This window comes from Tursiops truncatus, chromosome 19, assembly GCF_011762595.2.
Source record: "Tursiops truncatus isolate mTurTru1 chromosome 19, mTurTru1.mat.Y, whole genome shotgun sequence".
In the NCBI taxonomy this organism is placed as follows: domain Eukaryota; kingdom Metazoa; phylum Chordata; class Mammalia; order Artiodactyla; family Delphinidae; genus Tursiops; species Tursiops truncatus.
The window spans coordinates 40,434,952-40,460,090 of record NC_047052.1 but is presented as its reverse complement, the minus strand read 5'-3'; the positions used below and the strand labels follow the sequence as shown (position 1 = coordinate 40,460,090).

Sequence of the window (25,139 nt, the reverse complement as noted above, 5' to 3'; positions counted from 1 at the left end):
CCATCTCCATCTCTAGCCAGTCATTCACAAAGGTGGTATTGGGGGAAGGAAAGCAGGGGGAACTCTAGTACTGCAATATTAAACTAAACTGAAGACAATCCAATACCTGAAAATTCTGAATGGACCTTTTAGTAACTTTTGGGGTCAGTGTTATAAATATCAAGTATAACAATAACTGGTATGTGGTTTACTCAGAATGTTCCTTAATAAAGCACTGAAAAACAAAGTCTGCTGCATTTGGTAGGACTGGGATGGGATGATGCTTTTTTCATCTTTCCCTGTCCTAACATGGGAATGAAAAACAGCTCTCTTCCTTCTGCAATGAGGACAGGGTTTCTGAGATGACCTCATGACTTGATGAGCAGAAGAAAGGAACCAGGCCCTTCAATGCTCCAAGTAACATGATCGCTGCTTAATACATATAATCTCATTCAATCCTCCCCAAAATTTATGAGCTGAGCAATATTCTCACCAGGTTCATATGGGAAAGGAGGGTTAGCTTAGAATAACATCCCCAGGGTCACCCGGTTGGGCAGAGGTGGTGTATGGTCCAGGCTGAGACTAGAGCACGAGTGCTCCCCAAGACAGAGTCGCCTCCAAGGCAGTTAACACAGCATGGGGACCTCAGCTGTGACAGTATTTCTGCCTGGGTACAGCATCTCTCTTGTTAAAAAAAACAAACAAACAAAAAAACTAATAAGCTTCCTGTCCACGAACAGAATTACTCTGTTTCCCAAATGATGAGAGGTCAACGTTTTTTTGTGTGTATGGTTAGACAATGAATCAGTGAGAAGGGGTAAGGATAAAAACTGGGCCCAATAACTATTAGACAGCTACCATTTATGGGGTGCTTATGATGTGCCAGGATCTTACATATGGTATTTAATTTAGTCCTTACAACAGTCCTGTAAAGCAGGTGTCTTAATTATCCTCATTTTAGAAATGACAAGGCCAAGCATAGAGAAGTGAGATAGTTTGCCCAAGGGGACAAATGCCATAAGTCAAAGAGCTCAGATTCAGTCCCAGGACTATGTGCTCCCACAGCCAGGGCTCTGATACATGAAGCTATACTGCCCAGATCACACGAATGGGCTCAGTGAAGGACCAGTATGGCAACATAAAAGCAAAGGCAAGAGAAAAGAATAGTTATCAATACTGCAGAAACAGGCACATAACAGGCACATTAAACACACACAATCAACCTCTTCTGCCCTCATGCAAAGACTACATGTGGTGTAGCGATGCACTCTCACTCTATAAGAAATTTATCACTGCTACTTGTGAGCACGTTTCTTTACAAAAAGTAGGGAATGAGAAATGCACAGGGTAGGCACCCTGAGAAAACAAGTCTCAACTCTGACCATAAGTGTACTAGGCAGCAGAACTGAGTGAAGCACAAATGAAATAAGCCAGAAAAACTACTGTGATTAAATTAGATATCAAGAAGGCTGTGCTTCCTAGCTAAGCTTAAGGCAAACAGTATGTGACAATGAAGAGAAAGTCCCAGAAACATACTGGAATAGAACATGTTAATCCATAATGCCCTGTAGACGGCAAATCCCACGAAGACAAAGAAGGATAAGTATTTAAAGTATTTAAAGAAGGTTAAAAGAAGAGTCACAAGATTCGAAAGTTGGAAAATAAGTCTTACGTGAAAGGTAATAATTACATGGAGGGGTTGGTATGACAACATTTTTTCTAAGGCACTCAGGCCAAACCCAGTGAGACAGTGTGAACAAATCTGGAAAATAACATACTGAGACTTCTCTGATGTAACAGGAAGAAGATTCTCACAGGATGTTGCCCATTGGAAGGAAGTCCCTAGGACAACTTGCAACCAATCCTATGAGTGTGAGTATTTTAAGAACATGAGAAAACATAATCCCTAAAATAGCAAAAGCTATCAAAATGAGTCTTTTAGCTTAAGACTAATCTATTCAGGTGGATGTGAAACTCTCTTCTACAGAACCAGAATCAATCATTAACCTCCTTCATAAATCTATCATAATTGTATATTTGAGAGTTTACTTGTTCATTGTCTAAAGCTTCAAGATGGCAGGGATGATACCTTTTTTTTCCTTTTTGTCCTCTGTGAAATCTGGGCCACCATCAGGATGGGATGATACCTTTTTATTGTGACAACAGTCTAAGAGTCTAACACAGCCCCTGGAACATAATATTTGCTCAATAAATATTTCTCAGTGAATTTCAACGAACAGTCTAGTTCTAGACCCAGAGAATGTTATCTTATTCTTGCCTGGATTACATGGTATGTCATTAAATTTAAGAACAGACACCTGAAATATAAAGACAAGGCTTTCTCCTCATATCAGATGAACTAGTGTCCTCCATTTCCATCACGCTCTCCTAAATATTTCCTAGTGTAAATGATACATGTTAAATACTACCTAGCATGCTTCATCTACAATGTATGGCATTGAGCTATTGTTAATAATGGTTAATGGCCTTAATAATAGGGGAAAAATCTTTCTTAGCAATCCCAGTTTTAAAAATATTTGAAATAAAAATAGAGACAATGACACAACATCAAACAGCTTCCATGGAGCTACAAAACTTTTTGCAAAGAGATACACTGCCTGCAAAGTGATTATAAATAAGTCTGCTGGTTAGTGAATTAAGTGTGTATTAAATATTTAAAACCGTATACATATATATAGAGAGAGAGCCACACTATGGGATCAAACAATGGCATTTTAAGGCATAGTCTGTCAGGTTTTCATTTACATATTAATACAGTAACTTTCCCACAGTGACCTGTGTCATACCTATAAAACCTGGGGAGAGTGTTAAAACACGAATCAAGTTTTGTTAAGGGGTTAAAAGAGCTCATGCCACTGCCTAGCACTCACTATTGGTTATGGTGACTGGCTTAACTCTGAGTGGAAGCTTGATGTTCCCTCACAGCTGCAAGTAGAACAAATTGCTCTGTGACAGCTGGACAAACTATGCAAAAATATCTGCATCTTTACTATACTTAAACAACAAGCAGTTTATTCTCAAGGGGCAAAGTTTATTTAAGAAGTAATTATTTCTATTTATCAGCCTATCTTGATCAACTGAGAATGCCTATATTTTCTGAATACGTATTAGAATTGGCTTTTGTAAAAAATCAAGTGACAAAATTAAATTAAATGACCTTACTCTACACGATAGATTTATTTTCAAAAACAGAATCTTTCATAGGGAATTTTATTACTTTTAAGTTTTAAGAATCTTTTGCTGGAATATTGAGTACTTAACTGCCAAATTATTGAAATGTACTCTAAGCACTGAAAACTGCTATGAGTTTATACCCACATGAAACTGACGGATATAGACATCTTCTTATATTGCAACTAGACAAAATCTAGTCAAAATAAGCCTAGGGCTTCCCTGGTGGCGCAGTGGTTGAGAGTCCGCCTGCCGATGCAGGGGACACGGGTTCGTGCCCCGGTCCGGGAAGATCCCACAGGCCGTGGAGCGGCGGGGCCCGTGAGCCATGGCTGCTGAGCCTGCGCATCTGGAGCCTGTGCTCCGCAACGAGAGGCCGCAACAGTGAGAGGCCCGCGTACCGCAAAAAAAAAAAAAACAAAAAAAGCCTATCATCCTAAGACTCAAGCTTAAAATTCATATTCTTTAACAAAGTAAGCAATACTCATGAAACCAGGAAGTGAAAGTTTCTTCGTGCTTAACCTATGTTTAAACAACTGCTATGAATTTTTAATTACTTCTACTTTTTTCTTTACTATAGAGTATTGTAACACAAGTATTAAAACTCTAGGATCATCACACTTACCTATAAGGCTTATCAGAATTATGGATTCGTCTGTGGTTTCTGACACCAACGTACGTTGTACTTGTATAATCGCATACATCACATCTATACTGTTTCTGGACCGACGACTTATTCCCTGGACAAAGTATTTCACAGTTTTAGTGACGTGCTTTGATTAGATTAAAATGACAGCATTTACATTCCATTGTAAATGAGTATGTATACCACACAGTACTAACATTTCAATGAAGGCTTTCTCACTGTTTAATAAAGTTAACAAGTTTGAATGTAGCTTTACAGGTTCTCCTACATCTGCACTATCAGTGGATATAAAGTGAATATCATCTGATCTGTAAACATAGATACATTGGGTTAGCTTCTACATAACCTTGTACAAAATTCTAAAATATAATGAACCTGATGCCAGCTGCCCTGCTGATTGTGTAACAGGTGAATTAACCAGAGATACACTGTTAGTTTGAAAGGTGTTAGTCTAATCAATATTGGATATATTGTCTTAAGGAAACATTGATTTGCCAACAAGCTGTAATACTATAATACAACATTATAAAGTATGGCTACAAAGCATATCTAACAAACTCAATATAAAAAGCCCAAAGCTTTTTCACTCTGTAGGTTTCCTTTGTTTATAACTGTCAGCTATCAAAGCAACAACAGAAGGGAAAGCAATGGCAAAGTATTAAGTGCTATTTAATGTAGTATAATTATACCTAGTAAACTGACAGCTTACAAGGACTAACATGAATATGCAGCTCTCCGAAATCCAGGAAACATGGATCCATGGGAACAGGCCTTGTCACTAAACTCACTCTGCAACAACAGGGCTGGGGAATTCAAATCAGGGTAAGCTTGAGGCAATACAAGCAGAATGAGTTGGTCATAGGAAACTGTTCCTGAAGATACTCAGTGATTTATTCACGCTTCTGTCACCACAAAGTCCACAGCCTATTCATAGCCTGACTGCTTTATATTCAGAAACAAAGCAAGCATAGAAGCTGAAGAACAAGACACGACAGGAAGAAAGCTTAGGTAGAACACAGCACACACTGCATAAAAGTAAAAGTGGTGATACAAAAGAAAACCCACATGGAAATTTTAGCAAAACAAAGAAAATCCTTAGGTTAAATTTAAGCTTTCTAAAATTAAGATTTCTTTTGCTAGTAACTATTTTTGCCAGGCAGAACAAAATGTCCTGATTTCCTGGTATAAATCTGTAACATTAATACACACACTAATCATAATTATAATCTAAGTATTGCTCTTAATTGGTAGGTTAAAAACTTGGACTTGATAAGTGGCACTGCTCCAGATACAGTTAAAAAAAAAACAAACTCTGAAAAAATGAAGTGTGAAATATTGGATAATGGTTTTGTGTGAGAAATATTACAGATCAATGACAACTAATAAAAATGACAGACGGAAAAACTTAATATAGCACAGAATGAGAGCCTGTGCTACTTCAAGCAACTGTTTCCAATGGAAAGAATATTGGATTTAAATTTCAAAAACTTGGGCTTAGTCTCTGCTCTGCCACTTAGTACCAATGTGATCATGGGCAAATTATTTCACCTCTTAAGGACTCAGTTTATTCATCTACAAAATGGAAATACTGGAACCTCCCAGCATGGTTTGGTAAGCCCAGGAGCATGTTGTACTCCTCCTTCACCGCAGTCTGTACGTTACCTGCATGTCTGGGTCAAGTCTGACCCATCACTAGCTGGAGACTCCCTGAGGGTAGGGATCTGCCTGTTTTGCTTACACAGAATCCCCAGGACTTGGCAAATTACAGATTTACAATAAAGAACAATTTAATTAAATTTCATGAAGAAACATCATATGAAAGTGCTTTGCCCAGAGCTCTCAGAGCACCTGTGGTGTTTGCTGACATACCTGTCAGTACAGTTTTGGGTTCCTCACTGGGCTGGGTACCTCGAAGGCAGTGACACCTCCACCGCACTCCAAGCACCTAGCACAGTATCCAGCTCAAGATGGGCACTCCACGCCTTCTGGCAGAACAAATGTCTGAGGTACTATTACATTGGATCTCTAAGTCAAAAACGTGCCACAAGTTATCAGTGCTATTGTGATGGATGAAGACTGGAAGCCACGGAAGCATGCATCTCCCCTCTTGTTTAATTAGTTTATTAAAGGGTTAAAAAAGTTTTGATAAACATGAATTATTTTTATCTTCTTTGTGAGCTAGAAACTTGTTCTTTGGCCTGAAAACTAGATTTTGAGAAATCTAATACCGAATCAATAAAGTATCAGTATAGATGTAAGTACGCTGGAGGTTATCAGCCGTCTGAATTGTTACACTACCACGATAGAGAACAGCAAATAGAGCCAAGTGGAGGTGTGGGGGTGAGGAGGAGAGGCATGGCAAGCAACTTAAAATCCATACGTGTAGCCCTAAGAAACAGAGCATGTGCCACAAAGAAGAGAGGCTGCAAAATGGAATGTGGTGGATAGACGCTAATGCCATGAAGCTCAAATTGGTTATTTTAATTTTGAGCTGACATTTCAATATTTTTAATTCAAATTGTGCATTTTAATTTGTTAACCCATTTGGCCAGTTTAAAATTATTGTTTTTAGAGATGGTGCTAGAAAAGACATATTCTACCACTGGTAGTAACCACAGTTGGGGCCACTGAGTGAGTAGTACTTACTTTATTCCTTCATTAGGGATTTATGGCCCAAAGATATCAAATGTTTTAATGTCTCCTTTAAAGGGGATATGGAAACATAATGAATTAAAATAAAAGGAGGCATTTAGGGCTATTTTGTAAAAAGGAAACAAAACAGTTTTAGCTCAGCCATCTATGGCAGGAACAGATGCTATGTCATAAACTCCTTTTGTTTTGGATAGTTTTACAGGGATGACATCTGTTTGACAAGGGAATTTTGGTGCTGCAGCGGTATCAAAATCAGTTCTTTCAGAAACATTCTAGAACCAGTTTTGCTTTCTGGGGTCAGTTTAATGAAACATTGTGGTAAAACACTTTACTCTGCAGTTGTTCCTAACTTTAATTCTTAGGAAATCTAAAAAGGAAAGTCACTCCAGTATATTTTACTTCCCATAAACACTATGTACTACACTTGAGACATTTAAAGTATATCAATTTAAGTGAGATGATGCAAGGAAGCACAGCTTATTACACTTTAATTCTCCGGATGTGGCATCCGCCTTTTCATGGAACTCTAATTAAATCTTTTGATTCTAATATTCCTATTAGCAGAAACTCGGCTGACTGATACCTAACCCGTACATAAAAACAGCCTGTGTTGTTTTTTTAAATAATGCAGATGAAATCTGGCAGTTACACTTGGATAAGAATAAGATCACAGCAGGAAGCCTCAGTTAAAGATTGAGGTGGGGGCCTACCATCTGCAAAAGCTACTGTTCTCAGTGGGTCAGCTGGTACTGAGAAAGGAAAGGAGGCTTTCTTTCTGTGCTGCAGCTTCCCTGGCTTGCTGGCATGTCATCTCAGGGTTTCTGCTGTACTTGGCTCTTATAGGACAGCATACATTGCAGAGTATATCTACCTATACAGTTGAGGCTGAGTACTTACTAATACAGTACTTCATTTAGTACTCAGAGATAAAATTCACTCACACAGTTTAAAAATAGAGGCATATAGATGGAGCTTTAGTCCTGAAAATAACCCACATGACAACGAAGGGCATTTTTTACTTCATGTGCTAATCAATATCGTCTATACAAAAAAATGCAGATACCTTCCTGAACACATTTTCCATCAGTTTTATCACTGGAAATTCTTGACTCATTAGAAGTTGCTATTGACAAGGTATCTGGAAGACTGTGTTGCTCTCTCTCATGGTTCCTCAGTTGACTCTAAAAAATTGAGAGAAATTAATATTTAATTTTTAATAAACATATTTACACAGTTACTAGGAGGCTGTAGAAGGAGTTAACTGCTTTCGTCGCCTAGTACCTAGAACACGCTACCAATATTTAAAAATCAAACGTGTTAAAAGATTACTTGAAACATTTGACAGCTTATGGAAAGAAATACACTAAGGAAAACACAATCTTATCAAAAAGGCAGTTCCTCTTTTCACATTCTCTGAAAGGAAGCCACCACTGTCTTAGGGAGTGCTTATGCATGGCATGTGTATGCTTCCTGAAACACTGGTGAGCCTAGAGGAAAGAGCAGAGTGTTCAGAATAACTCAGTACTTTCACAAAAATAAATCCAATCAGTTAACTTCTGCACTTCAGCTGATTTCTGCCTTTAAATATCAACGAAATTTGTAAAAGAGACTTAGTTGGAACTGCGACTCCAAGGACATCTTCCCCCTTACGCCCACCCCCATGAATCAAGAGTGCAGCAGCGGGCTTCCCTGGTGGTGCAGTGGTTGAGAGTCCGCCTGCCCCAGTCCAGGAAGATCCCACATGCCGCAGGGCGGCTGGGCCCGTGAGCCATAGCCGCTGAGCCTGCGTGTCTGGAGCCTGTGCTCCGCAACGGGAGAGGCCACAACAGTGAGAGGCCCGCGTACTGCAAAAAAAAAAAAAAAAAAAAGAGTGCAGCAGCAAAAGCAGCTCCTGGAACTTGCCTTTGCAGCCCATTTGAATGGCTACTTGTCCAGTGGCCAGAGTCCATTTCAGAATTTCATGAGAGCAATCCAAGAGGCAGTGAATCTCAGACTCAAAGGCTTTTTAATTCCTGCTTACCTGTTTACTACCAGCTGGACCCCAACTCTGGCTAATCTGAGAAAAAAGTCGACATCCCAGTTAGCCCTTTACAATACACTTTTTTCCCCCGCAAACAGTCAACTGGCATATTGAAGAAAAGTTCTAAACCAATGATTCAATGAACACAAGTTGCCTTTACAAAAACAGTATTTTCATACTGGTTGCTGGTTTTAGGTAGCACTTAAAATGAAAATCATGGTACTTGAAGGTACTGTAAACTTCCCATAAAATATAACATACATGGCTCTATTTCCACTGTGCTGTCTTTCATTAAGTCCCATACAGTCCATTTTTGCTTGTGCAAGGATATAAATCACTGTTGGTTGGTTGTGTAGCAGCTGAAGTGAATGACTTGCATTTTGGGGCCACGTAAGATGAAAAATAGGTATTTTTTTGCATCGATCACATAGGGTTAAATTTGTGTAAGTCAAATGAGTGTACAATGTTCCTCCACTGTACATCCCTTGTAATTCCCTTGCACTTTAAAATCAACACACTTTAAGAAAGATATACACTTGGAAACACTAAACCAATAAACACAGGGCCTGTTAAGGAGGCGGCAGGCAGAGGGAAAAAGTCCTACACCAGACGACCCAGACTTCAGTCCCAACTTTAATACTAATTAGTTGGGATCCCATGGGCAGATTACCAAACTTTTCTGGGGCTCAGTTTCCTTACCTATAAAATGAGGTGGGTGGACTGTATCTACAAAGCTCCCTCCATGCTCTAAAATTCTAAGGTTCTCCGAATGATTTCATGAACCAATGCTTACCTTATAATGGAAGGATTCTTCACACTGCTTGCACTGGTATATTCTTGTTTTACAGTGGTTGATCATGTGGCTCTCCAGGTCTTTGCTGTTGTCAGCTATGTGCTCACAGATAGGACACTGATAGGGCTGTCTCTGTCGATGGACTCGCAAGTGCTGCTTGATGTAGCCCTTGTTACCGCTGGCGTAGTGACACAGGCGGCAGCGGTAGGGCCGGTCAGCGTTTGGGATGTACTCCACGACGTTGCTTCCTGACAAACTTGTATCACTGCTGGGTTGGCACTGGGCATTATCCTGCAATTCTTTCAAAATGTCATCATCGGAAGCGTTTTGGTCTGTCCTTTCCCTTAATTTTTCAATCACAGTGAGTAAGGACATGCTGATGCCTGTCTTAACTTGCCCATCTGACAATTCCTGCCTACCCTCTGGGAGTGCTACTAAGGTAGAGTTGCTTTGGTTGAAACTAGTCAATCCCTCCGAAGAGCTTTTAAGTGGTGACATCATTTTAGAATACGTTGCCAATGTACCATCTACTTGCCTTTGTCCAGTGTCTGGATCTAAAAGCTTTATATTCCCGTAGTGCCCAAGGTTGGCTCGTGTTAGCTCTGCAGCTCTTATAGGCATGGTGACCAGGGCTTCTGCAGCTAATGAGTGTAGTCTGAGAGACTCAGAATTTGTCCTTCTTCGGCCTGGTGGGGCATTCTCATCAGTAGTCAGTCCTTTATTTATTAACTCACTGTCTTTCTTCTCTGTATTGCTCCAGCCTATGATCAGCCCCCCAATATCGACAGTGCATTTATCAGCATGATAGACTTCATCTCTTCCTTCACATCCAATCTTGGCTTCTGTCTGGCTCAAGGTTTTCCCCTCTTCAATTTCAGCATTCATGAGGAAATGTTTCTGCGAAAGAGTCTCTTCAGCACTTGGCAGACGCTCCACTATCACATTAACATGACCTTTTTTATTTGGGCTACTGCTAATGATTTTCTGTGCTGATGAAAGTAGGCTATCAGCAACCAGGTTCTCCTCTGCGTCCGAAATCACCTCCAGCATTTCTTCCTCATTAGGGTCAAGGGTAACTGACTGACTTAGAAGAACACCCCCTTCCACACTCTGTTCTAAAGGAGACGAAGATGATAATGACTCTGAGCTGCAAATCTGCACTTGTACTGTCGGCCCGTTGTGGATACTCAGTTCATTGTCTCCAATTGCAATGACTACTGCGTGGACCCCACCAGGTGCAGCGGCCACTGAAGAATCCAGCAAGCCTAGGGGCTCATTTTCATTTTCAAATATTGGATAGGAGCAATCAACCTCCCCAGCATGTTTCCAAGCATGTGTTTTCAACATTCTCTGCTGGCCACAAGTGTAACTACAAAACAAGCATCGATACATGCCATACTGTTCATAGGCATACCACTTCCTCCTACCCATTTCTGCCACAGATGCCGTTTGGATGGTATGAGTCTGTGGGCTGTCCACACTGACTGGGATGTCAGGAATGGTTTCATTATTTCTTCCTGAGGTTCTCTGACACAAAGAGTTAGTGGGGCTTACGCATTGCTGGGCTTTGGATTGAGTGTGACTGTTGGCATCGTTTTCGTGGTCATTTACCACATGAGCTTCAAGTTCCTCTTGGCTTTTAGATGTAATATGGCACTCTGCGCACATTAGTATCACTTCATTCTGCTGACCGTGCTGCTTGATATGATCTTTTAACACAGAAAAAGATGATGACAGAAACTTACAAAGGCTACACTGGTAAGACATAGCCTTCCCATCGTTCTGGGCAAGAGAGTCAGGGGTAAAATGTATTTGTGACATCTCAGCCCTTCTATTATCAGCAGCAGGTGACTGGGTTACTTTAGCTGGAATCTCACAAGATTCTTGACTTTCAAGAGAGTGTGTTGCAGCACTTGAACGTGACCGTTTTTTGCCAATTAAAAGACATTTTTGTGACTTTTCATGTTCCACTATCTTGCTTAACTTCTGAATAACATGGATTAATGGATCTGTTTTAGCTTTTCTTTTTTCATCAACTTCCAGTGATGAACTGATGACAGTTTTGGCAGTCAACATAGCTTCCTGTTTCCCGATACCTGGCACCAACATGGCGACACTGCTGCTTTCTTCCATATCTAAAAAGGAGAATATATGACAGAAAGAATCACCAGGTTACAGTATCATTACAGGCATATAATTCAGGAAATCTAAACTACTCTTAAATTTAAGCTAATCTAAGTATTTTCTAACCTGGGAGTTCCATATCAATACACCTGGCTATCCTCAACAGAGACTTAAATTGCTTACAATTTTTCTTTGGAATGCTGTCCCCTATCAAGACTGATGATTGAGGTGTTTCCAGCCTTCATTTCTTTCTTTGGAAATGACTTTTAACAATCTACATCTCCTTTTTTCTCCACTTTCTTTCCCCTAGACATCTAGCTGGACCTAATCAGTACTCCTTCTCTTTTGCACAATGCCAGAAAAAAAAAAAAAAAAAAAAAGACTGCTATTCCATTATCAAAGGAATACAGCCATTCCCAGGGCATGTGGAATCACCTCAAGTTATTATGAAATACTATTCTGTAAAGCCAACACATGACTGATACAATTCTTGGGAGCCAACTTCTTGCACCAAATATAATTGTGGTTTTATTACTAAAAGCATGTTTGTTTGTTTTTTCTCCCTAGATCTTTGGAATTGTGAAAATATGGGCATGTAACCTATTGTAAAGGGAACAGTGTATTTTGAGAAGTATTATGCAAATGAAACTAAATAAAAGCAATGATCCAGTTCCTTCTTTTACTTCCTTTGATTTATTTTCCTGAAGATAAACCACAAACTATGCTGTGGTTTTTTCTAGAGGTCATATTAGTGGTCAACTATTACTCATACACACATACATTTTTTTTTTCTGAAAGGGAAAGGGGTATCGGAGAAGGAAAAAATTGATATCCTAGTCGTGTTATAGGTCTAAAAAAGCACAGAGGCCTTAAAAAAGTCATTTCCTACAGGTTATCTGTAGGTTGTAGTAATGTGTTATGGCCGAGGAAGTCATTAACATAAAATGCTTATCTTTCAGCCTAAATCTTGAACACTCTATTTCCTGGCACTACTTTCATTTCATACATTTCCTTTGGCTTAAAGTGAGATTAATTTGTTGATCTGGATCACATTTTTAAGTTTAGACTTTTTTCCAGCAACAAGTTTTGTTTTTCCACATTTTAGGTGCATTCTGGAATCTTACTCACAACATTCAATAAATGCCAGCTAAATTTCTAGTGGCACTAGCTACAGACCAAAGATCGTACTGTTCTTAAACCTCAGTCACAGGCTCTGAATTCTCTTCAGGAGGCGAATCCTGGCTCCTCTTCCCTCCAACGGCTGAATCAACATATAGGGGCCCTTTAGCCACTGCCAAGATCATACCTAAACTCCTGCAAGACCTCACCAGTGCTCTGACCAGCTGCAGGCCCAGTTCTCCCACATCAACTGACAGCAGTTATGGATTTTCCTCTCTTATTTTCTTCTCTTTGTGGCACACTAACTTTTCTATACCCAGATCCATGTCATGCAAAAAGGTAAACATTTTACTCTCAGCTTCTTTAGTACTACTTCTTCCCTCTGTCCTGATACCCTGCTCTGTGCGATCAGCTTTTTTCTCTTCCACTAGTAGCTGCACTCCCAGCAGGGAATGCATTCCACAGCCATTACAACAATGACGGCTATGCCAGCTCCCCAAGGCCAGTGGCCCTTTAGCCACTGTCTCCCCTAAACAACCTGAGGGCATTACCTCAAAAGACTAGCTCCTTTATACCTTTCTCAAGTAGGAAGAACAGAAATGTTTTTAAATCTCTACACTCAACCTTAAGTTACTAAAGAAGGGACCAATGGGGGAAACAATTTGTTTCTTTAGAAAAACCCTTTGTGACTTCATAAGTCACCTTACTGCCCGAGAATTCCACATTTTTAGGCCAAGGGAAGCTTTGGCTCTTCTTGTGATTACTGATTTCCCTCTAGGGTCATTCACTTAAGGCTTTATTTCTCTCAATTCAATTGTTAAATGCAAATTTCTTAAATATTTAATAGCTAATAGGAATCCCTGAACATTTAATTTCTTACATAAGATTTGGTGCACTACTATAGATGGAAGGTCTCCTTCCCATGAAATGTGACATCCACGTAGGCTGACTGATAATCTGGAGGTTAACCAGTGAATATTTGCTCAACAGACTTTGCACACCCACAGGGTTACAAAGGTGACTCATTATCCTTCTTCTATTTAATGACATAATAGGAGGGAGTCAGAGCAGTGCAAATTTGCTCCCCGTGGATATTTCAGTGTGTACCTTAAAAAGAAAGCAAAATGAAGAAGAGGAGTTCATCTTATCTCAAGAAAAAGACTAATACAAAAGAATCTGACAAAACATTCAGATTTTAAAGCTGTGTCTGCTCAGGCATTAAGAGCTAATGGAAATCTGCAGCAGATGCTCCAATTTTCCCTGAACATTTATGTAAGTATCTCATTTTAGAGGCTGCATACATTTGAGGATAAGTACGGAAATGGCACCTATAAAACAGATATGACAACATAAAATACATCAAGAAACACCTGAAAAAGCATTTGGGGTCCACATGGCAAAGTCGATGCACAAGTCTCATTAAAACAAAAGGCTTTGTTAAAAAAGGTTAGATAAACAGCTCATAATAAAGTATACACAGAGAGGAAGTTAAGTTGAATATTGGCCAACTCAAATTTTTCACCAAAATTTCACTTAGGCCACCAATGTGCGTGTACGTGTAGGTGTGTGTGTGTTGAATACATATGGGATTACATGTTGTGAAGTAAAATTTGAATAATAAAAGAGATAAAAATAAGGAGTACAGATTCGATCCTAGTGGCTCAAGATTGCCGACAACCTGGATTATGATAATCTGCATACTATCCATGACCTCCAAGAAGAGATCAAGGTGAATGAAACCTAAAAAAAAAAAAAAAAAAATTACCAAGGGGGAGTGGGGGCGAGTGAACAGGTTGAGGATATAAAATAAGAACAGCAAATTTTCTAGCTGGAATCATGAGCATCTAGGAGTTCATTATATTATTCTTTCTACTTGTGTAAACGTTTAAAATTTTTAAAAATAAAAAGTTAAAGGACTTCCCTTGTGGCACAGTGGTTAAGAATCTGCCTGCCAATGCAGGAGACATGGGTTTGATCCCTGGTCCGGGAAGATCCCACATGCTGCAGAGCAACTAAGCCCGTGTGCCACAGCTACTGAGCCCGTGCTCTAGAGCCCACGAGCCACAACTGCTGAGTCTGCATGCCACAACTACTGAAGCTCGTGTGCCTAGAGCCCATGCTCCACAACAAGAGAAGCCACCGCGATGAGAAGTCTGTGCACCGCAATGAAGAGTAGCCCCCGCTCGCTGCAACTAGAGAATGCCCCCGTGCATCAACGAAGAACCAACGCAGCCAAAAATAAACAAATAAATTTATTTATTTATTTATTAATTATTATTATTTTTTTTTGCAGTATGCGATCCTTTCACTGTTGTGGCCTCTCCCATTGCGGAGCACAGGCTCCGGATGCGCAGGCTCAGCGGCCATGGCTCACAGGCCCAGCCGCTCTGCGGCATGTGGGACCTTCCCGGACTAGGGCACGAACCCGTGTCCCCTGCATCGGCAGGCGGACTCTCAACCACTGCACCACCAGGGAAGCCCAAATAAATTTATTAAAAAAAACATTTTGTACAAGGCACCAAGCCAAGTACCAAGAAGAATTGAAAAATTTTTAAATTTATAATACTCACAGAGTTTAAAACTAAGTTAAATGGATAAGACTAACATATTTAGAAGTTAAAAAGAATTAACACCTTTAAAATAACCCAGCTGTACACAAGGTGAAATAGTCAGAAGGCAACATCCAATGACCAAATCCTAACAGAGACTGAAGAGCTCATTTTGGTCTAGGGAGGGAAGAAAAGGCTTTCTGAAGAGGTAAGATGCACACTGTATTCCAAAAGAAGAGCATGCTGGACGTCACCCGTTTGCCCCTCTGGGCTGTCTCCTCTTTTCCACTCTGCTGTCTATCCCAGGAGGGATTATATCATTAGGCTCCCACGCCCTCTGGTTGAGTTATGCCAATGGGGAGCCATGACAGGAGATAAGAAGGCAGCAAAGGGAGATCAAGACATTCATTTCCCTGGTTTCCTCCCTCTAGGTCACCTTGAAGTGGCTGTGTTCCTCAACAAAAGGCCATTCTCTCCAGGCAGGCTATTCTACAGGACTCTCCCTTCTCCTGGTGCTGCTAGCTCCAGATGACAGAATTATCCCTGTGGTTTGCCTACACAAATCCTACACCTTTATAAGTATCTTTGTAAATACATCCTCTCTGAATTATCCTCATCTGAGAGTGCCACTTTGCTTTCTTGGAATTTGCTGACAAGAAAGCAGCTGTAACATCAGATTTTCAGAAGCGAGAATAAGCATGCTATCTAGGGATTAGTGAAAAGATCAGTATGGCTGAACAATAAGGTTTACTAGGATGAGGAAAGACTACAGGCATCAGCAAAACACGGGTTTTCTTTAGACATAACATTCAACCAAATATATCAAATTGTTATAAATAAATAAACAAAAACAACAACAACAAAAGTTGTATCCCAAGCCAGAAAAGTTCTACAGCCTTCTCCACTGAGTCTCAAGTCCTCCCTAAACAACGGACTCCCATAGGCAAAAGCTTATAATTAATGTCTTTCCCAAAAATAGAGCCAAATTATTTCAGTTGTCTTTATTTCCTTACAATTTGCTATTTGGTTTATTTGTACATCTAATTAGTTCCTTTCAGTTATAGCAGTATGGTTATCATATGTAAAATCAAGTTGAACAATTCATGGGGGCTTGGGTAGAACTAGAGAAAGGCCGTAATTTTCTGTGAACGTACAAAGACAGTTCAGTATGTTATATAAAGAACCTTTTCTTTCAGACTAAGAATTTGTTCTTTCCAATTAGAAAAAAATTGTGTTATAGAAGTAACGGCCAATTCCTCGTTCTTCCGTATTATCGTAATTGTAAAATATAAAATGTTCATTTTGCTCCAGCCAAAAGAAGGCAGGGGACATAGCTCATGGGTCCCTCTCCTAGAGGAACCTCAGCTGTGTGACCTTAGGCAAGTCACTGTTTCTGAGCATTTTACATTCTACAGATGTAAAACAAGAGTTGTGCTGGATGAACTTTCATGTTCCTGTCCTATAAACTGTCTATAAAAAGTTACCTTGAAACTGCTTACACGTTATTTATAGATTTACCTTACTAACGTCAGCTGTAATTTACTTGAATTAAAATCTCCTTAGCTTAATTATTAATTGCCCACCAAGAAAAAACCAAGTGCAAATATCAAAGTATATGAATTTCATAGTATAAAATTTCTTAGCTGGCATCTAGCCTGAGAGAATATTTGAATTTCGCAGCTGCAATTAAGACACAAGGTCTAACTAATGTTAACCAATATTCAGATTTAACATTTACTGAGCACCTATAACGTGCCCAGCAATGTGCAGGAGACTACCAAAATAAGTAAGAGGGAACCCTTGCCCTTGAGGTGCTCACAGACCAGAGAGTCGTGCCAGTGTAGATTCTGTGTATTACTCATGAAATTCCTGGTAATACTGGCATCTTTATTTGCAGATAAGGAATCTGAGGTTCACAGATGCAAAGTAATAGCTAGTTTAAGAACTGGAATCCAAGCCTATCTGATTCTAAATCCATCCTTTCTTAATACACCAATTTTCCTCTTAATTCTCAGTGTGAACAAAAAAATGTATAAAGTATAAATAATGAGAAGAGCAACAGCCTCTTACAGCTAGGCAGTATCAAACATGTATGTTTGAGCTTCATTAAGTCTTTGGGACAGGCTAGGTGGGTGTTACACAACTCTACAAATAAGGAAACACTCAGTGCAGTTTAAGTGACTTACCCAAGGTTACATGGCTGTTAAGTGGCAGAGCCTGTGTCTTTCAAATCAATTCCCGAAATTAATACAGTCCCCTGGATCGATCTTCAAAATCCAGCTGTGGCCAAGAACGAAAGTACATAGTATCAAACATTTCTCTTTCTTGGTGAAACAAAGTAATGATTTTTTTTCTGGCAGTGAAAAATTGCCCAATATTGCATGTCAAAAAGAAATTCAGAGGAATGTCCATGCAACCCATTACGTGACGCAAATTTACATAATTTACCTAACAAGCAGATTTCAGGATTTTGCACCAGTTAGAAAAAATAGCTCTGGAAACTTCTCCAATAATTGTGCGTTTTATGTTTTAGCTCAGAATTTATCTAATTAACTCAAAATACTATTGGTTTTTCTGATAACACTTTCTAATAAATAAGAAACAATAAATTGTATATTGCCATTTTAATCTTAACCACAACTACAATCTAAAGGGTGACTGCAAACTTCCAGCAATTCTACAACTGAACGGCATCATGAAAGATAAAACACAGTGGACTGACCTATGTATCTTCTAAGGCACTTTCCTGCCCTGGTCCTACATTTCTTTCCTACTGTTTCTTATACTACCTAGAATGAATCTAAAAGATCAAAGAATGGTATTCATTTCACCTAGAATGCAACTTTATCGATTATGGTTAAGTAAATAGTTTACTGCCAGGGCAGAAAGCACGTATTTGGCTTTCCCCTGAAATTAATTTTAAACGAGTTAGCGAAGTAAAGAAATGAAGGGCCAGGCTTTCTCTTTTAATCAGTAATGCAACCCATACACTGAATCAGAGCAGAGTACGGAAGAAAGTACAAACTCAAAGAACAAATTCAATTACTGATAAATCCAGTAATTGCCGGATAGGAGAGATGCAGACTGGCAGCAAATTACAGCCCACTGCAGTACTAAAAAGATCGCCTACGGGGTGGGATGGTGGCCTCTGCCTAATTAATCATCCAGGCCTTCCACACACAAACCATTCACTACGGATGCCCCCAGGTCTTACACGGTGGGAGCTTTTCCCAGTGATCTCCGTGATCTCTGGGGAGACCACTTCAGGGAGGAGGTTCGAAATAGGTGCAGAACACCAGAACGGCGTCTGTGTACTAGCTTTTCCTACACCAAGCAGTGGCTTGGGAGATGCGGGTTGAGAAAAGTAACCAACAGACGCGGTGAGGACACCGTCGTTCGCTCCATCCCAAAAGGCCTAAGCTGTTGCACACGTGCAAAGGGGAGGGAAGCGACACCCGGCGGGCCTGCCTGCGGGCCAGGCTGGTGAGAGTACGCGGGCAGCGGCAGGTTCCCCCCCAACCCCCAAGGTGCAGGGCAAGCCCGGGGTCTCCACAGGCCTTGCTGTGCGCGGCACAGAGGACTGAAAAGGGACAAGGAACCTGGGGCATGTGGCCAGCATCGGGCGGGTGTCTGCCGGCTAAGGAGGAAGCCGGCGCCGGTAGAGGCCTGAGGGGAGGACGCACATGGCCGGCGGCGGCGCTAACAGCGGGCGGAGGGGCGGCCCCGGGGCGCGGTACCTGCGGTCGGGCGGCGGCTGCTGCTTCCGCGAGCCTCCTTTGGCCGGCCAGGAGCCCGGCCGTGCCCTCACCCTCGTCCTCGCCCACCTCTCTCCCTGCTCTTTTCCCTCTTTCCCCCCGCTTTTCCCTCCTCATCCGGAGCTCCAAAATGGCGGCGCTTGGGACGGATCACGTGAGCCGCGGGCAGGTCAGGTGACCCGAGTGGCGGGCGGAGGGGGCGGGGCGATGCTCAGGCCCCGCCCATGGGCATCCCGGGACGCCGGCTGGGCGGGCGCAAAGAGGATACCCTGCCAGCTCACTGCAATCCCTGGCTCCTGGGTGAGCTTAAGGCGCGGGTTGTCGGGCTCCCACGGCCCAAGCGTGGCCTCCTGAGTGGTCGTTGGGTCTAGAAGTCAGTGAGTGCTCACTTTGGAGTCTCCCCACGTCGCCCAAACCTGCTGTGGGCTAGGTTTCCTTTCCCTCATTGGCTCTCAGCAGTGGGCGTTGACATTCTTTACAGCCCTATGCTTCTGAATTTGTTACAGCTTTTGGTTGGGCTATACTTTTTTGTGGGGTTCTTGGCTAAAATGTAGAGGTGCTACCTAGGTTCATGGCTGGACTTCAAGTGTGCCTGGTGAGGGGCAGAGCTGGCCCTGGGAAATCTGTTTGCTGGAGAGATTGAGGATTTTGAGGGAAAGAACTCATCCTGAGAGTTGTAGGACCAGACTTGATAGCTTGCTTCACCTGGTAGCACAAGCTCAGTCCTCTGAGGGCACCATGGTGTTGGTCATTTGGATCTGGTTTATGACATACATGCCAGCTTTATAAGCAGTCCTGTTTCCATCCCACTGCTGACAGAGTAAAATGCAATGTTAGTTAAGCATTCCACCCAACTTCAGGAATGCTGGACAGGTTTGGTGTATTGAGAACTACACAGCAGGGTGCTTGGATCCGGACTGAGCATGTGGGCCGTGAACAGTAGGAAGGGAGTAAAACTGAAGATTCCAGTCATAGTAATGGACTTGTTCATTGAGATACGGGCATACCTGGGAGAGATTGTGGATTAGGTTCTCGACCACTGCCATAAAGCGAGTCACATGAATTTGACATCAATTGGTTACCCAGTGCATATAAAAGTTTTGTTTACACCCTACTGTAATTAAGTGTGTAATACCATTATGTCTAAAAAACAGCATACATGCCTTAATCAAAAAATACTTCATTGCTAAAATATGCTAACCATCATCTGAGCCTTCACATTCATAATCTTTTTGCAATAATAGCATCAAAGGTCATAGGTCACTATAACAAACATAATAATAATGAAAAGGTTTGAAATATTTTGAGAACTACCAAAGTGGGATGCAGAGACATGAAATGAGCAAATGCTGTTGAAAAAAATGGCACTGATAGACTGGCTTGATGCAGGGTTGTCACAAACCTTCAATTTGCAAAAAATGCAATATCTGCAAAGTTCATTAAAAAGAAAAAATGAAGCACAATAAAATGAGTTATGTCTGTATCTCTTGGGGACTTCCAGGTGTACTTAGAGACCTTTGCAGCAGGCTGGACTCTCAATTATCAAGTGGGAGAAAGATCCAACAAAACCTTGTCATTGTTCAGAGAGGTCAGTAATTCCTGAGATACAGTAAATATCTCAGGATACAAATTCACCTGAAGTTGGGGGGTTGAGAAACCAGCAAATTTAGAATTCTGCTATTCCACAGAATTATTTGCCAGTTGGACCAAATAGCTAAGAAGAAGGAAAAATAAAGTGTTGAATAATTTTTTTCAATAAAAAAGACTGAGCAGGAGACTAGCATGGAAGGGTGGAAGGAAAAAAGTTGAGGAAAACCAGAAGTACATAAAAGGAAGAATGTGAGAACAAACAATTAATGTGCAAATTTCTTTTTTCTTCTTGAGCTACTGACACAAACAATCCTTGTTTAAAGCAACCTGAAGAGAGGCTTTTCTTTAGTACTGTCTTAACTGTAATGTCCATGTATATGAAAGTTGACAGAACAGGAATCAGAGAATTATTTTACCAGAGCACAGCGGAAAAACAAAGTGGAGAAACTATAATCTAGGGAAAATAAGGGAATTCTAAAACAAGTGAGAGGTTAAGTATATCTCTGTTTGAACTTCCTGTGGTTGTCTTTTCTAATATTCACCAGCTATTTTGCAATGTACCTCTTCCAGCACAAGGTTAGACAGAACTTCCTGGCCCTCTTCCTGGCTCAGAGGTGTGGCCTCTGACTGGTGTTGGCTAATGAATTGCGTGAAGAAGTGAGGGGTGCCACTTCCATCCTGGAACGGTTATTTGCCAGGGCAGTGCCCTCCAGAGTGCCCTTTCCCTGCTGGCTTGATAACCAGCAGTGTTTGAAATGGTGGCCACCCTGTCAGCCCACATTATAGAGTGGTGGTGATGAGCTGAGCCCCTAGTTGACCCACAATGAATATATATAAACCTCACTGAGGTTTTGGAGCTGTTTGTTACTCACCACGACATAACCACTGCTGACTGACACTCCTCTTCCCTACACTGAAGTAACTGGAAGAGACAGAATCAATAAGAAGAAACCATTACAGGCAGATAGGAATGTTAATAAAAGAATTAAGACCTTCATTCCTGAAGACAGAGAAGGTATAAGACACAGAATCCAATACAAAAACCTGAAGACAGAGAAGGTATAAGACACAGAATCCAATAGAAAAACCTAGGCAACTTCAAAAAGCCAGTGGAGCAAAACTTCAGTATTTCTCTTTCCTACACAGAAGGTCTCCAGAAAATTGCAGTAAACGTTTTTAGGTCAGGGGAATACAAAGACGTTCAGGTATAGTTCCACTGAACTTGTGGATATCTCACCGAATCTCTTTCAAGCACCTTCCACTTGCCACAGAATGTCATTTGTCATGATTTAATTAACCAATCATATTAAGATTTAGCATTATAGATAGGAAACTTGCTTACTCAGTTATCTAGTACCTACTCAGTGGAATCAGATTTTGTCTCCAGATGAGAGATGACCCAGATAACTGAATGCTTATCTCCACACATCTCATTATTCTATTTTGGGATCAGTAATTAGCTGATGAGCTTAAAGGTTTCACTTCTACAAGTGTCAAGGGTCTGTATCTTCTAAAGTGACCAGGTTGCCTGATAATACATGGTGTGTGCTTGACAACTTAAACCATAACACTGTTTAAATTTGGGGAACATTCAGTACAGTGCAGTGAATAAGTTGCCAAGGCAATGACTGGTTATAAACTGAATGAGACATTAACCAGTTGAAACTTGTGGAGAAGACCAACTTGTTCCCGGACATGATACTCATGAAGGACACCTCGTCTTTGGTGTAATAGGATTAGGTTAGATTTCTTTTGAAGGGATTACTCATGTAGGTTTTTGGCACAGCACAGAGAATTGGAGGAGACATGTTAGCCTGCATTTCTTTTAGTTGTAATTTTTATCGTGACCTTTAAAAAATATTCTTTGGATATACTGCCTCAAAAAAGGAAAGATTAATACACCCACAGACATAGAAAACAAATTTATAGTTCCCAAAGAAGAAGGGGGGAGGGGAGAGATAAATCAGGAGGATGGGATTAACATATACTCACTACTATATATAAAGTAGATAACCATCAAGGACCTACTGTATAGCACAGCAAACTATACTCAATATTTTGTAATAACTTATAAGGGAAAAGAATCTGAAAAAGAATATATGTATGTATATATGTATAACTGAATCACTGTGCTGTACACCTGAGACTAACATGACGTCGTAAATCAACTATACTTCAATTAAAAAAAAACACAAGAAAGGAAAGATTGTGGAAGGGTCAGAGAAGGCAGGGGACTAAAAGGGGAAAAGAAAAGGATGTGGTGGTGTGAGTGGAGAAGATAAACACAAAAATTTTTCCTGACTTTCTATTTAGCTCCTGTGGGACTGTGGGCAGGTAGGCTGCATCTTTCTGACGTTTTCATCCTGCCTATAAGACAAGAAGTTCAATTTATCCTCTTTTTTTAGCTTCAAATGTCTGGTACATGGAAGTACAGAGTTTAATTATAGGAGTCCTCTGGGTTCAAAAGGGGACTTCATCATTAAGAATAATGGCAAGGCTTGATTTTATTAATGAATGAAAAGATTGCTTGATGTAAGTTAGAAGGAATGTAAGATTAAAAGACATGATATATTATTATATATACTGCTGTCAGTAATAAATTAATATTAGCGCTAGGTTCCTTACACTTTGCATCTGAATGTACACCTAGAAATACTTCATAATTATAGTTCAGGTCTCAAGAATCGTCATAAATTATCCATTTGTCATTCATTCTCTGCTAAAAGCCACAGACCTACATCATTTCAGCAGCACATTGACATCTAAAATCTCTGGTACTACGAGGCACACATATTAATTTGTTTCTTATTGAGGGCCAGAATAAACTGGAAGGATACACAACTGATAGTGACCAGGAAGAATTGGAGAAAGAGCAGGGGGCGTCTATTCTCAGAGTTGAGGTTTGCTTAACTTTCAGCTCAGCTGTTTTGGGTCTGAGCTGCTAATTGGTTTAGGAGAGGCCCTCGAGGAGCTCAGACTGTCAGAGGACCTAAAGCAGCCCTGCAGTCCTGGCGGTGATGGAATTCTGTAGAGTTCCCTTGGTCCCTGGAGTCTGTCTTATACCAGCACCTGGGAGTAAGGACAAGAATCAATGGTGGTGACATCTAGTGGCCTACCTGGGATGTGCAGTCAAGCCACAGAACACTCCAGTGGGAAGCAGGACATTTGCCTTCTCCAGCTAACTCAGGCCTGACCCCCGGGTCCCTGAATCAGTCTAAGAGTTTGCTTTCTGGCAGAGCTGTCCTGAATTCATGTTGATTTATGGTTGGGGTCCAGGAAAGGCACCAGCAGGCTGGGTGTGGAGGTGGAGTGGGGCTGCCCGTGAGGGTGTCAGCAGGCTCCCTTCAGTCTGGTCTGCATGTGCCACAGACTCAGGGCTGGGCAGAGCTGCACGGGGGAGCGGGGAGCTGGTCTCCGCCAGACTGTCTCTCTGCTTCAACGCAGACTGGTTATTGGAGCGCTCAAGCAATTTTCAGTCGTCTTTGTCAATAAAGTCAGTCTCTTTTCTACTAGGGCAATGAAAATGAGATTTTGAGGCCGCCAGAGGGCTGTCTCCTTGGGCCACTTTATCTGCCCAGGAGCCTCAGCTGAGTTGGGTGTCAGCTATTTGCTATGTCCAAAATCCTGTTGACAGGTAATACCACCTGCTTCTGAACAAGACAGTGTGATTCTAATAGGGTACCGTTAAATTCTTCTCACAGAAACGGTTTCCTTAACGCAGTGACCTTTATTGATGAGAGGGGCAGAGGAAGAAAATGAAAAGAAGGAGGAGAAGATGAAGAAAAACACTAAGAGGAAAAGTAACTGCTAATCAAACCAAGAGGGCCTGGCTAAAGGGTAATCCTGTGACCTCCAAATGTGTCGTTTGTTATTTTGACAGCTCCTCTTGAGGTGATAGACTAGGAGAAGCTGCTAGCATCATCATCAGCCGGCTGGGAGTTCCACCTCTTGCTTCCTTAAGACATCAGTAAATGGATAACCACAGACAGTAAGTAGACTACCTTCTAAGGTCCTCCAGTCTGAGCTCTTCATATACTATGGAAGACCAGGCATGAGGAACATTGTTTGATCTTCTGGGGTGTTTCTTTCATTGAGAAAGAGACATGAGTGAGAAAGGGAAGGGAAAATGCATATGACACCCAGAGACGGTCTGTACTGTAATTGTCATGCCTTTTCTGGTCATGAGGCCGAAACTAGTCTTCACTGGCTCCAGCAAGACATAAGATTGGGAGGATCCAGCTGAGGTCTGTTGTGAGATGGAAGTGGTATATCCAGAATCAGGCATGCGTGGGGCTGCTGCAGGGCACATGTGAGCTTCATGAGCAGGTGGCCAGGCTCCCATGTCTTCTACCCCTCTTACACTAGCGCCTCTCCCTCAGCGCACACCTCTGGGCCCCATGGAGGGAGAACCCTGTGCCCAGCTGATGGGAGGGGAGAAGCCTGAGCTAAGGTCTTGAATAAATCAGCTTGGTATGTGGAAGAATATGGACCAACATGAACGGAAGTGTGCGGTGAGAGTGAACACAAGGCATTTGTCTGGATTGTGAAGATACTTCTGCCTGGCATGGAGGGCTTGGAGTGGGGAGTAGGGAGAGCTTTGCCCTGAAAGGCACACTAGGTCTGAGGCTGGCCGAGCAGAGACAGGCAGCAGGCATCTACTGGGGGCCCTAGTGGTGTAGGGCCCTGTGTTAGGGGCTCTGCTTATCTTGTTTCACACATC

At 41.4% G+C, this 25,139-nt stretch overlaps 1 protein-coding gene across 5 annotated transcripts in view; it reads right to left on the bottom strand.

Annotated features, from left to right (window-relative positions):
* The window catches only part of ZNF507 (zinc finger protein 507), a 47,643-nt gene extending 28,681 nt beyond the window's left edge, over nucleotides 1-18,962 (bottom strand). The window contains exons 1-6 of one of the 5 annotated variants that reach the window (XR_002177520.3): nucleotides 18,812-18,962; nucleotides 17,261-17,354; nucleotides 9,283-11,417; nucleotides 7,533-7,650; nucleotides 3,797-3,911; nucleotides 2,069-2,166 (exon numbers count right to left, since the gene is read on the bottom strand). Coding sequence is in view for 4 of the 5 variants with exons in the window: in XM_073795742.1 (XP_073651843.1) it covers nucleotides 3,797-3,911; nucleotides 7,533-7,650; nucleotides 9,283-11,415 (2,366 nt within the window). In the remaining variant the exon portion in view is untranslated. Of the gene's footprint in view, nucleotides 1-2,068; nucleotides 2,167-3,796; nucleotides 3,912-7,532; nucleotides 7,651-9,282; nucleotides 11,418-13,405; nucleotides 13,633-14,236; nucleotides 14,266-17,260; nucleotides 17,355-18,811 lie in introns of all 5 variants that reach the window. The other 4 variants (XM_073795742.1, XM_019941007.3, XM_019941005.3 and 1 more) reach the window with 4 other exon arrangements.
* Between the last annotated feature and the right edge of the window lie 6,177 nt (nucleotides 18,963-25,139).